The following is a 12,021-nucleotide window of genomic DNA, read 5'->3' as shown; positions in this document are numbered from 1 at the left end:
CTCGTGCAGCAACACCTAAAGGAGGCGCCGCCCCGGATGGCTCCGTGGCGCTCCTGCTGTGGGGCAGGACTCGCGTCCAGACAGACGGGGACATGCAGTAGTAAAACAGCTTCCTCAGAGATGACAGGAGTTCATCACAGACTGAGCCTCTCACCGCTTGTCTCAGCGCAGCCATGCCTCCAGCCACCCAGGCAGGACAGTCAGGGCAGGCCTTGCAGGTGGCAGCCCTGCGTCCCGGGTCCAGCCTGCGTGACACCAGTCCCCACGTCTCCGCCTCCAACTGAGGCACGGTTCTGCCGTCCTCGCAGCCTCAAGTTCAGGGGCGCAGACAGTCGGACGTCCCCAGGGCTCCTGGTGCAGCCTCTGCTCCGGGAAGTCAGTGTGTGGCATGGTGCGCGGGGGCCCCCACCCCCCCAACTTCTGCCTCCGTCCCGACGCTTCCAAACCTCGGCAAAGTTAAGGTCAGGCTAGGTCGGCGCTCAAAGGCGGCTCAGGAAAACCTGGTGTGCCCTAGGCCGCCGGCTGAGGCTGGTTTTGCTCTCCAGGCAGAAGTGGGAACTGGATGCTTTTCCTTTCTGTAGCCCGTCAATGCCACGCCGCTCTACAGTCCCATTTCCTCATCTTCAGTCACAGCACGGGGACGAAGGCAGAGCTGGCTGGTCGCTTCAGAGCACAGACCAAGGCACTTTCTTCTGAGCTTCTCAGGGAGCTGGGGGGGTCAAGCAGACAGGAGACGCTGGACCACCGGATATGGGCTCAGTGCCTCGCAGGTGACGCGGGACAGGGCACACAGTGTTGACCGCTGTGCGGCACAGGCCAGGCACAGCCTTTGCCATCATGACCACATGGCTCTAGGGTGTGTGTGTGGGGGGGGGGGGGCTGCTGGACTTCCTAGGAGTTTGAAATGAGCCTTGTGAGGAGTGAGTGGACATCCATGCTTTGAATACATCTGACCGGCAACAGAAACGGCAGCAGCCAGGCGGGGAGCGACAGGGAAGCTGTCGCAGGCCATTCCCAGGTCCTGGAGGAGTGTGTGGAGCGTCAGCTACTCTGGAACATTATGGAAAAGTCACAATTTCTAAAATCCAAAGCTGCCACCAAAAGGGGCGAGTTTCCTAGGAAACCAGTGAGGCGTGAGGGGTGGCACGCGCCCCGGCCCCCCTGCCCATCCTATGGTGTGGTGCCTGTGGGAACCGCTGGGCATACCTCGCAGCCCAAGCTGCAACCATCTTCAGACATCGAAGGTTCGGCACGGGGGCGCTCCAAGCAGCAGTGCGTGCTGAAGCCGTGACTGGGGGCCCGGATGCCATGTGTTCTCTGGGCGGTGGTGTTTCTGAATGTTTCAATCCAGTATGGCAACCCGAGGAACCCCTCAAATGAAAGTTCTAGAAGAGACTGGTCCCACGGCACCGGCCTCCCACTGCCCACGTTCAGGGACGCGAGGCTTCAGTCGCTGGCATTGTGCAGAGTGGAGAGGGCTGAGACGGTAGAGCTGCCCAGTGGTCACCGCCTTCACCAGAGACCTCTGGGAGACACAAGATTTTGCATCACCAGGATCCTTTGGAATTGATGCGTGGAGAAGGTAGTTTTAAATCAAACCCTAAATCCTGGAGTGAAACCATCAGCCCGTGAGGCCCTCTGTCCTTGGTGCGGAGCCAGGGGAGGCACCCTGCGGCCACCCACGGCTCGGTCTCTCTGCTCACTCCCTTAGCGCCCGGGGCCTTTCTCAGCCAACTGTGAGGCTACCGATGTGCCCAAGTGCACTTTTCCCAAGACCACTGGAGCGGCCGGCTGCAGTTTGGAGGAAGCCACGTCTGGCTGCCTAGAGTCATCTTGTATCGGTGGCGTCCCAAGTCACAGCAGCGCCTGCCGTGACAGCTCTCCAGCTTGTCACAGGACCCCCGGCCTCCCTTCCCTTTGAGACGAATGCCACACGGCCAGGGTCCTTGGAGACGGGGCAGACAGCAATGGAGAACACACGGGGGTGGGGGGAGGTGTTGGATGAGGGTGCCTGCGAGGGTGGGTAGGCAGATGTCCTGAGCAGACAGGGGCGCTCCACGCTCACACGCTGTCGGTCTGCGAATGTGCCCGACAGGATGGAGGAGAGACAGCTGCCACAGGTTGCCACCTCAGAAGCAAACACGCACCCCCAGACCTGCAGCACCCCACAGATGCACCCCCGTGGTTGATTCGGGCACTGCGGGTCAGCTTTCATGGAGCAAATGAGAAGGCAGTCAATACCCAGAGTTTTCCCCACTTGGGGTGTGGGGGGGGGGTGTGGATAACTTAAAAAAAAAAAAAAAAAGGTATGGGACCTTCAGGGCCGCGGAAGCCCTCCATCTGCATATCGGTGGCCACTTCCTGGGGCGCCCAGGGAGCTGTGCTGGCCCCTGTCACTGGGACACACAGGGAGACAGGAGGGCATCTCCTTCCAGGTCCCGAATGCCTTCCTTGTTGGGGGACTCCCTTGGGGAGGGTGGGGAGCCATGGGGCCAGAGGTGCACGCAGCCTCTCGGAGCGCCACACGGGAGCCTGCCCAGGCTCTATCATCTGGGCTCTCGCCCACCGGGCTGACAGCCAGCCTGGCCGGCTGCACAGAGCCCCCGTCACCGTCACCGCACCCAGACCCCGGGAGAGGTAGTGAAGTGGTTGCAAAGGTTAGTGGTGGGGGGACCGGGGCATGGCTTAGGCCAAGGCCCGGCGCAGAGCATCTCACAGTGGGGCGGCTCTGTGGCCCCTGTCTGCCGCGCTCCCCAGCTCCCAGAGCCGTCCTCGCCCCTGGCTCAGGCCCTCCGCGCCCACTTCCCAGGGAGAGCGACTTCGGGGCGGGGAAGGGGCGGGGTGCTACCAGCACTCCACTGCCACCCAGCTGGGCGGGGCTCCCCCCCCCCCCCCCCGCCTCACTTGTCCAGGGGGCTACACAAAGGGCCATGGCTAGGGGCTAAGGGGGCAATGGACGTCTGCCCTGTTTTTCACCAAATCAGCAGTTACCGGCTGCCTCCATCGCCGAATGTGGCCGGCGTGCCCCAGCCGTCGTGCTGGGCCTTCCCACCCCACCGGGTGGCTGGCATTTCCTCTGTCCTGGCTGCCAGTTCTCGAAAGCTGGGGCCACCCCCTGCCCCTGCCAGGGAGCCGAGGGCAGCTGTCACTGTCCACCCAGACGCCTTCAGAGAAAGCCACGCGCCCACCCCTGCCCAGGTCCCGCTCGCCACACCACAGCCCCCACGGCCACGGCTGCCGCCCCGCCCCGCCCTCCCCACGCCCGAGTCACAGGTCCTGGTCTGGGCTGGGACCGCCTCAGATCTTGTACAGAAAGCTGGGGACATAGTCAAACCTGAGCGGGGGGGGGCCGGCCCCAGGGGCCTCACGCAGGTAGTGCAGCTTCAGCAGCTCGGCCAGGTACTGCACCACCCTGACGTCCTCGTTCACCAGGCCCAGGTTCAGCTGCAGGAAGCCCAGCCGGCGGCTGGCAACCAGCTCGCGCGTTTCCTGGTCGTGGGCGGGCAGGTGCAGGTGGTGGCAGAAGGTGTAGAGGAAGGCCTTGGAGCAGAGCTGCGTGAGCATGCTCTGGACGTGCAGGGAGTAGGTGCTGCCCCGCTTGATCTGCGTGCGGTGGTCGGCCAGCCGGGGCACCAGGGCGCCTCTGTAGAGCGGGCAGCGCAGGGTCTTGTTGTCCAGGTCCAGGATGCTGGTGTAGCGGCTGTAGCGGCTCAGGGCGTGCAGGGTGCCGGCGCTGGCCGGGGAGGCCACCCTGGAACACACAGGCCAAGGTCAGGAGGAAGCGCAAGGGCCAGGCAGAGGTTGGGAGGGGGCTCCCTGTTGCCAGGCCAGCTCCCACCCAGCCAGGCTCCTCCTGAAGGCAAATCTGATCCTCGCCATGTCCGAAGGGCTCCTCACCACCCTCGCGACCACCGAGCTCGAATGCACAGGGCCCTCCCTGGTAGTCCCATGCCTGCTGGCCTGTTACTTCCCCAGAGGGGTTTTCCTTGGTCTGGAGCCCGCCAAGCTTCCGGCGGGGCCTCAGGAGCACGCACCTGTTTGCTCCCCGGGAACGCCCTTGGCTCCCTCTGCACCTGGCTAGCTTAAACCTCACCCAGCCTTCCCGCTGCAACCCAGGCCCAACTCCTTAACCTCGCTGGACTGCCCTGTAAGATGGCGACAGGAGTCCCATGGGGCTGCTGCGGAGACGAAACAAGCTGAGCCCGTGCGGCGCCTGGCCCCAGGGGGGCAGTGACTACCATCTTGTCACGCGCAGTGTCGGCCAGGCTCTGACCCAGCCGGGGACTGTCCATCAGAGGCAGGGAGGCAGTGTTTGCTCAGGGAGGGAAGACAGTCACGTGGTTGGCCTTTGGAAGATGCTCCTTAAGAAACCCCGCTCCAGGAGCCGGCGCTGTGGTGCAGCAGGCTAAGTCACCCTTGGGACACCCACAAGCCACATGGGAGGGTGCCTGGCGCCAAGTCCCGCCTCTGCCTGAATCTGGCTTCCATCTAATGCGCACCCTGGGAGGCAGAGGGGACGGCACGAGTGCTCAGGCCCCCGCCACCCATGTGGGAGACCCGGATGCAGCTCCTGGCTCCTGGCTCCCGGCTTCAGCATGGTCCAGCCCTGGTGGTTGGCGGTATTTAGTGAGTGACCAGAGGATGGACCATCTCTCTGTCTCTATTAACAAATTTATCATTCACGGAGCATATCCCATATGGCAGCACCCAGCTGGGAGGCAGGCCGCAGGGGAGGACCTGGGATTCATCCTGCGGGAGCCTGGCGTGATGGGGGAGAAGGGGCTGCCCCACGTACAGCAAGGTGAAGGGGGCATGGCCGTGGTTGGCGAGACCAGGCAGGTTTGTGGAGGAGCGGCCGTGGGGCCGGGCTGGGGACTGAGGAACGCCAAGGCAGGCCACGGCCAGGCAAGGTCACAGAGACAGGCCAGCCGGGACCCACACGGGCCCCGCACTCTGAACCACAAGGAGGGCAGTGGGCGTGGACCACAGGCACCCCACAGGCAATGAGGAATCGGTGCCTGCCGGCAGCTGACACCCAAAAAGTTCCTGAGGGCAGTGAGAGTCGGAGCCCATGTTCCCATGGCCTCTGTGCCTCAACGGTCCCACTCTCCTGGGGGCCTTCTCAGCTCTCTGCACTTGCTTCTGGGGGAAGGAGCCCTGTCCCTCACACAGTCTGCTCTTGAGGCACCCTGCCCTCCCCAAGGGGGCCAGCCCCCAGGCCATACAGCCCCCACGTCCAGGCTCTGTGGTGGCTGCACAGCCAGGCCACACCTCCCTTTCCCCACTCCCCATCTCTGCTGGGACGCCTGTCTCAGCCCAGCCTTTGGGGTACAGCTCTGACACCTTCCATGGTACAACTGTTTCTCTCAGAATGCGCTGACCATTCCGGGGGCTGGTGCTGTGGGGCAGAAGGCTAAGCCTCCGTCTGCAGCTCCACTTCCAGTCCAGCTCCCTGCTAGTGTGCCTGGGAAAGCAGCGGAGGATGGCCCAAGTCCTTGGGCTTCTGCGCTCACGTGGGGGACCCGGAGGAAGCTCCTGGCTCCTGGCTTCCGATTGGCCCGGCTTCAGCCATTGCAGATCTCAATCTTCCATCTGCTGGTTCACTCCACAAATGCCCACCACAGCCAGGGCTGGGCCAGGCTGAAGCCAGGAGCCTGGAGCTCCATCTGAGTCTCCCACGTGGGTGGCAGGGACCCACGACTGACCGCCAAAGTGGGACTTGAGCCCTAGCACTCCAGTATGGGATGTGCCACAACACGCACCCAGTAGCTGGCTACTTCTGACTGTTCCTCCATTCTTGTTTCCCACACATCTCCTCGGGAGGCCAGATGACACGGGAGAGGCACACCCCGGGCCCTCTTCTCAGCTGCGTGGTACCCACTGCTGAGCACTGAAGATCACCACGGCCCAGCCCAAGGCCGGGGACCACCAGTGAGGACACAGAGGCCCATGCACAGCCGTGGCTTGTCCCACATCACCCAGCTGGTCAAGCGCTCAGGCCATGACTCAAGCCAGGGCCTCTGACCCACACCAGCACTTCCTCTGCCAGCAATGAGCTTATTTTCCAAACAGGGCAGGGTTTGTCACTGCTGCTTAGCAAGCAACACTAACTACCTCTGCTGCGCCCTGAAACTGACAGGAGACCAGCTCAACTGTCCGTCTCTCAGCCCTGGGCGGCTGACCCAACCTCTCGGCACAGGAAAAAAATCAAGAGCTGGTGAGACTGGTAGTCTGAGGTGCAATCCTTAAGACCTTCGACACCGGAGCTGGTCTTAAGGGAGCCCAAGGACTGAGGCGCCAGCATGCAAGAGGAGCCCCCCGCGCCACAGCTTCGAAGACGGGCGGTCACTGCTGCAGAGGCACCTCCCCGCCTGCCATCGGCCCGTCTCTGAGCACCGTGGAGAGCCAGGGGCTTGGCACGTTCTAACTGTGAGCCCTGCCCACTGCTCCAAAGGCGCTCAGCATGGTTGGTGAGTGAATGAATGACAGGAGGTGTTCGGTCCAAATCTGTACAGTGAGCGGTGGCAGCACCAGGGCCCAGTGCAGACCACCCACTGCTTCCTCCCTTACCTGCCATGGCCCACCATGAGACCACACCTTAATGCTATGTCCACTATCCAGCCTGCCCAGGCTCGCCGTCTGTCCCCACGCTGCCCTCGCCACAGTCAGCTGCTTCTCCAGAGACCTCCTCTGGGGCACAGGCCTCACTCCCCTGCCTGCACCTGCACCCACGTAGGTGCCCTATGTTTTCATGTGGGGCAGGGGTCCAGAAAGGGGAGTGAGTGGCACGCTTTCTCAACACACTGGAGCCAGTGTGTTCCAGTGGCCTCTGGCCCTCACAGTGCCATGCTCACGGTCAGCCCAAGTGCCTGAGGAGCAGCGCCACAGGCCGCCAACACCCATCGTCACAGCGACATCTTGTGAACCAAGTCTGCCCGCAAGGGCACGGCCTCTGAGAGGTCAAGCCGCCAGCAGCACAGTGGCAGAGCCGGGACAGACCTCAGCACTGGGCAGCGTCTGGCACCTGGCAGTCCTCGTATGTTTTTGGCAAAGGCCCATGCTGCAATCCAGCCTCTTGTTTTCCTAGATGGAGGAGTCACTTGCCTGGTGCCCTCTGGGAAACAGCAGTGGCATGGCAGCCCCGTAGCCCAGATCTCCCCCTGCCCCTCCGGGGGGCCTGGACACACAGCCCACAGGCAGCCGCCCCGCCCCGCCCTCTCACTCGGCTGCCCACAGCTGACCTACGACGAGCCCTCTGCCATTCTGACACCTCCGAGAGGGGAGATGCAGCACAGGTCTCCGGAGAGGGTCTCACGGGGACAGACTGCCGAGCTGCCCCCACAAGACACAGGCCGAGGGTTGGGGCACAGGGAGCGAGTTGGAGAATGGGGGGGGTGGTGAGAGACACTGACTCATCGCGGCACAAAGAGCAAACGCAAACACCGCTCGGGGGAAGGCTTCCTTCTGGGGTACAAACTGCAGGTGGCCCCGGCCCAGAGGCACAGGGCGCCGGCAGGGCGAAGCCTGCAGGACTCGGTGCAGACACGCGGCAAACAAACCTCCAGATTCAGACTCCACACCCGGAAGCAAGGGCTGGCCGGCCTCCCCACCACCTGACGCCACGCCATGATGGGTGACCCCACCTGCCTGGTCACTCCCAGTGTATCACGAAACTGGCCATTGCAGGGGGCAACCCGCTGTCAGATCTCTCACCGCCCTGCGCGGTCACAGGCTCTGGTCACCTGTCCCCTAGGAGTGACTCTGCCCAGGTGTTTCCAACTGACACCCAGCACCTGCCAGCACGGGCTGTGGAGACAGCACTTGCCGAACCCCCACCACCACCACCACCACCACCGTCACGGGGGTATAGCCTGACACCGCGAGGGTTCCAGCGAGCTCCCTGGGACCCCCACCGGAGGGACAAAAGCAAGGAGACTTGGGAGATGGCAACCTCCCTGAGGCTAGGAGTCCACATAGAGAGAGAGCAGCGACAGTGGGGGCTTCGACGACATGGAGAGCATTGTTTGCCCTTCCTACCGGGTGCGGGGAGTGAGGCCCGGTGTGTCCACCCGAGGGAACGCACTCACCAGGTGCCCAGAAGGGAAATGATTTGCAAAGGGTCACGCAATGAGGAAACGGAACATGGACTGACGCACTGAGGCAGGGGGCTCGGTCAGATCTGCGGAGCAGAACTGGGAAAGACAAAGCGCCTGCTAACCACAGCCAGGAAGAGAGTGCACGCAGAGGGAGGGAGGGGGCAGCGGGTTAGGCCATCGGCTACATTGCCAGCATCCCCTAGGAGCACCGGTTCCAGCCCCCTGCTCCACTTCTGATCCACCTCCCTGTTAATGTGCCTGGACCAGCAGCAGGAAATGGCCCAGCTACTTGGGCCCCCAGCATCCACATGGGAGACCCGGCTGGGGTCCCAGGCTCCTGGCTTCAGCCTGGCCTTTGCGACTATTTGGGGAGTGAACCAGAAGATGCAGGATCTATCCCTGTCTCTCTCTCATTCTTTCAAAGAAACCGGAGAAATCTGACAGGACAGAAACAAAACGAGAGCCCCACAGAGGCCCTGCTGACCCCGCACCAGGGCTGGCCGCCCGCCCTGGCGTTTTTCCCAGATCTCTCCTCAGCCAGTGTTGACACCACAGTGTGAACTGGAGGCTCAGCAGAGGACCTGAGAGAGCTCCGAGTCTGGCCCCGCCCAAACCTCAGGTACACCAGGTCAATCCCACGTCTCGCCCCACCCTACCCCAGCCAGAACCTCAGCGGTAGGTCCGAGATGGTAAAAATGCCCCCGAATAATTCCGAGACTCTGATTGGCCGCTACTCCAGAACCGTGACCTCCTCCCAGAACGGACAAGAAACTGGAAATCAGAGAAGGGAAACAATTTTGCTGGAATTCAGCCCGTGAGTTTGCACTCACGTGACTAAAATTCTCGCCTCCCGATTCTAGGGCCACGCCCAGCCTGCCTCGTTTCTAACCGGCCAGCCACCCCCCCCCCCCCCATCACCACCACCCGTTACCTCTGCAGGCCAATAAGCTTCCACTTCTGGAAATCCACGATGTGCAGAGGGGAGGAAACCCAGTGCTTCACGGGCTTGGCGCAGCGGCTGTAGTTGGGGACAAAGATGGACAGCGCCGTCACGAGCTTCCTGACGATGCTCTCGTCTTCCCCGAGGACCACGAGCGTTCTCCCGCTGAGCAGGGAGTAGATGGCCGGGTGGGCAAAGGGGTACTGGCGGATGAACTTTAAGGCGTTCTGGCCAGCCTTCTTTTTGTGCCTCTCAGAAGACGGGCCAGCGGGGTGAGCAGAGGTGGGCGTCCGATCCGAGCCCGTGGAGGCTATGCTGCCCACATAGCTGTGGGTGTCCGAGCAGCTGTCCAAGCTGGTCTTACTGGTATCCCGGCTGGCCAACAGGTGGCTTGGGTCCAGCTCATAGACAGGAAACCCCTCACAGCTGTTGTCTCGGGGAGACGGGTCAGTGTTGTCCGTGGCAAAGTCCACGTGGAAGCCCTGCTCCTTCTGCCTACAGCGCTGCGGGGGGATGCTCACCACCCCGTCCTCGGCAGACAGCATGTGGGCTGCGGCGGGCAGGGGCAGCAGCTGAGCGCTGCTCTCCTTCCCGATACAGCAGGACGGGTCCACCTGGGCTGCGGTGCCGGCGGCCAAGCCGCCCTCCTCGGCCTCTGGCAGCCCCGGAGGGCTGAGGCTTGCGTGGAAGTGGATGGCTCCCTCGCCGTCTGCGTAGGCTTCTTCTTCGTTAATGGCACTTGGGTAGCTGGCCTTAAAGTCGTCAGGGATGAGGGCCTCCGAGGGGCAGGTGCTGAGGACTTCGATGCTGTCCTCGCTGATGGTCCTGTGGCTGACGGCTTTGCTCCGGACCACCTGGGGGCTCAGGGGCGCGGTGAGGCTGGCCTGGCTGTCCGACTTTGCCAGGACACAGGCGGATTTCTCCGTGCCCAGAACCTCGATGCTCTCCCCGCTGCTGACGCTGCCCTTCATGTCCATGTCCAGGTAGTCCAAGTTCTCCTGGCGGTCAAAACTGCCCGCTTCCTTGTCCCCGTCCTCTCTGAGCTCCTGCTCCATCTTGATGGGCACGGACTCCACGCTGGACTTGTAGGAGCTACCACTGACGAGCACTTTCGGAATCAGGCATTCTTCCAGGGACCTGGAGGGCGGCCTGTCGTGACTGGTCTGAGAGCGCATGCGCCCTGGGTGCTCTGTCGCCCTGTCGGCGTCCTCCACCAAGTCCTCGAACAGGAAGTTGGTCATGCGCTGTTGTCTGCGAAGCGCTCTGTCGATCTGACTGGTCAGGAGGTAGCACAGGTCTCCTCTGAACATGTGCTCGATGTGGCTGAGCTGGGCCAGAGTCTGGGTGAAATACTCCGTGTCGCACAGCTCCTCCAGCGTCTTCAGCTTCTTGTCGAAACACTTGGTGGACTTCGCTTTGATGAGTTTGGGGGTGTAGGTGGGTCTACACGTGCAAGGGTCAGCGTGGGCCGGTTCATCGTCAGGGTGAGAGGTAGCCGGTGCCCGCTCCGCCTCTTCCTGGCCGTGTTCCATCTCGCCAGAACACAACTCAGACCCCTTCAGCTTCCGGTGAGGGTAGGAGCAGATCTGCTTCAGCAGGTCCTGGTGTTCGATGATGGACTTCTCCACGCTGGCCAGCTCGTTGGCCTTCTCGATGGCCTGGGACGAGTAAAAGCCCTTGTCGTTGGCTTTCTTCTGGATCTCCGTTTCTGTGTGCAGCACCGTCCTGGTGTAATCCAGGTCCTTGAGCTTCTTCTCCAGCTCCCCCGCGAATGCCTTCCTGTTGCCCGTCTTCAGGCATTCGGAGGCCCTGGAGAACTCGGCGGACAGCTCCTGGAACTGCTGCATGATTTTATGCTGGTCGGCCGAGATGTACGCCATGCAGAAGGGCCTCACGAAGCCGCGGGCCTCCAGGTCGTACAGGGTCAGGTGGTGCACGTAAGCGAACGCTCCCTCCTTGGAGTCGCCAAGCACCACCTTCGAGTCCTCCACGAAGTTCAGCTTGGGGTAGGCGGAGCCGGGAGGGTGGCCCACGAAGGAGGCCTGGTAATCCACAGACATGATGCGCAGGGAGAAGTAGTTGAGATCGAAAGTGCCGAACACTTTGGCGTCATTGGGGATGGTGAGCAAGGGCTGGGGGCCCACCTGCTCGGAGAACTCGGAGATGAGGATGAAGTCCCTGGAGAACTTGGCTCCGGACAGCTTGGACCACGGGTGGGCTTCCTGACTGGCGAATGGATACAGCGGCACCGAGTACTCCTCGGGCAGGGCCGGCTCATTGTAAGGCTCTTCCTCGTACTCGTCCTCCTTGGTGTAGGCCACCACGTCAGGGGCGCCGATCATATTTCCAGGTGTACGGGGAGAACATTGAGAGGGTCAATGGACACCGAGAAGGAAGTCCCTGCCGCCTTCTTTGTGCCCCCTCCCCCAAGAGGGGTCCCAGGCTATCTCACACGCCGGAAGACCACAGTCCCCGCCGCCCGTCACTGGTGCAGCTCCTCCGGAGCCCTCATGAACCCCCAACACTGGGGAGGCCAGCTGCCCGCCGCCTCCTCTTCTTCCTCTGGCGAGCGCGGCCAGCGCGAGGCACCTGCAGTGAGGTCACCGGCACTCCCCCGCAGCCACCGCGACAGCAGCCCCCGGGCGGGAACGGGTGCCTAACGTGAGCTACGGGCCGCCGCAGGGGTCGACCAGGCGTTGTCGCCCTTCCCCCCCACCCCACGCTCCGAGCGCAGAAACCGTCGCGGCTCTTTGGACGCCACAACTCCAAGCCAGCTACCGCGGCGCCGCCATCTTTGTGTCACATGACCCGCAGCGTCAGCGCCTCGTGACCCGGAAGCGTCCGCGCTGATCTCCCAGAAGGAGCGGAGGACCCCATTGAGAAAGAGAGCGCCTGCGACATGACTGTGTCCGCACGCCACCCCGGCCCCTCGCAAGGACGAGTCTCATTATAAATCAACCGCTGTCAGGAAGGGGAGGCGGGGCG

At 62.7% G+C, this 12,021-nt stretch overlaps 1 protein-coding gene across 1 annotated transcript; it reads right to left on the bottom strand.

Moving 5' to 3' along the window:
* Positions 1-3,262: 3,262 nt before the first annotated feature.
* LOC133746757 (guanine nucleotide exchange protein SMCR8-like) lies at positions 3,263-11,926 on the bottom strand. Its single transcript, XM_062175002.1, has 2 exons — positions 9,028-11,926; positions 3,263-3,751 (listed from the first exon to the last, which is right to left on the bottom strand). The coding sequence occupies exons 1-2, from the start codon at positions 11,376-11,378 to the stop codon at positions 3,298-3,300; spliced, it is 2,805 nt and encodes a 934-aa protein (XP_062030986.1). The 5' UTR covers positions 11,379-11,926; the 3' UTR covers positions 3,263-3,297.
* Between the last annotated feature and the right edge of the window lie 95 nt (positions 11,927-12,021).

Source organism: Lepus europaeus, chromosome 18 (assembly GCF_033115175.1).
Source record: "Lepus europaeus isolate LE1 chromosome 18, mLepTim1.pri, whole genome shotgun sequence".
Taxonomy (NCBI): domain Eukaryota; kingdom Metazoa; phylum Chordata; class Mammalia; order Lagomorpha; family Leporidae; genus Lepus; species Lepus europaeus.
This window is presented reverse-complemented; position numbering and strand designations above follow the sequence as displayed.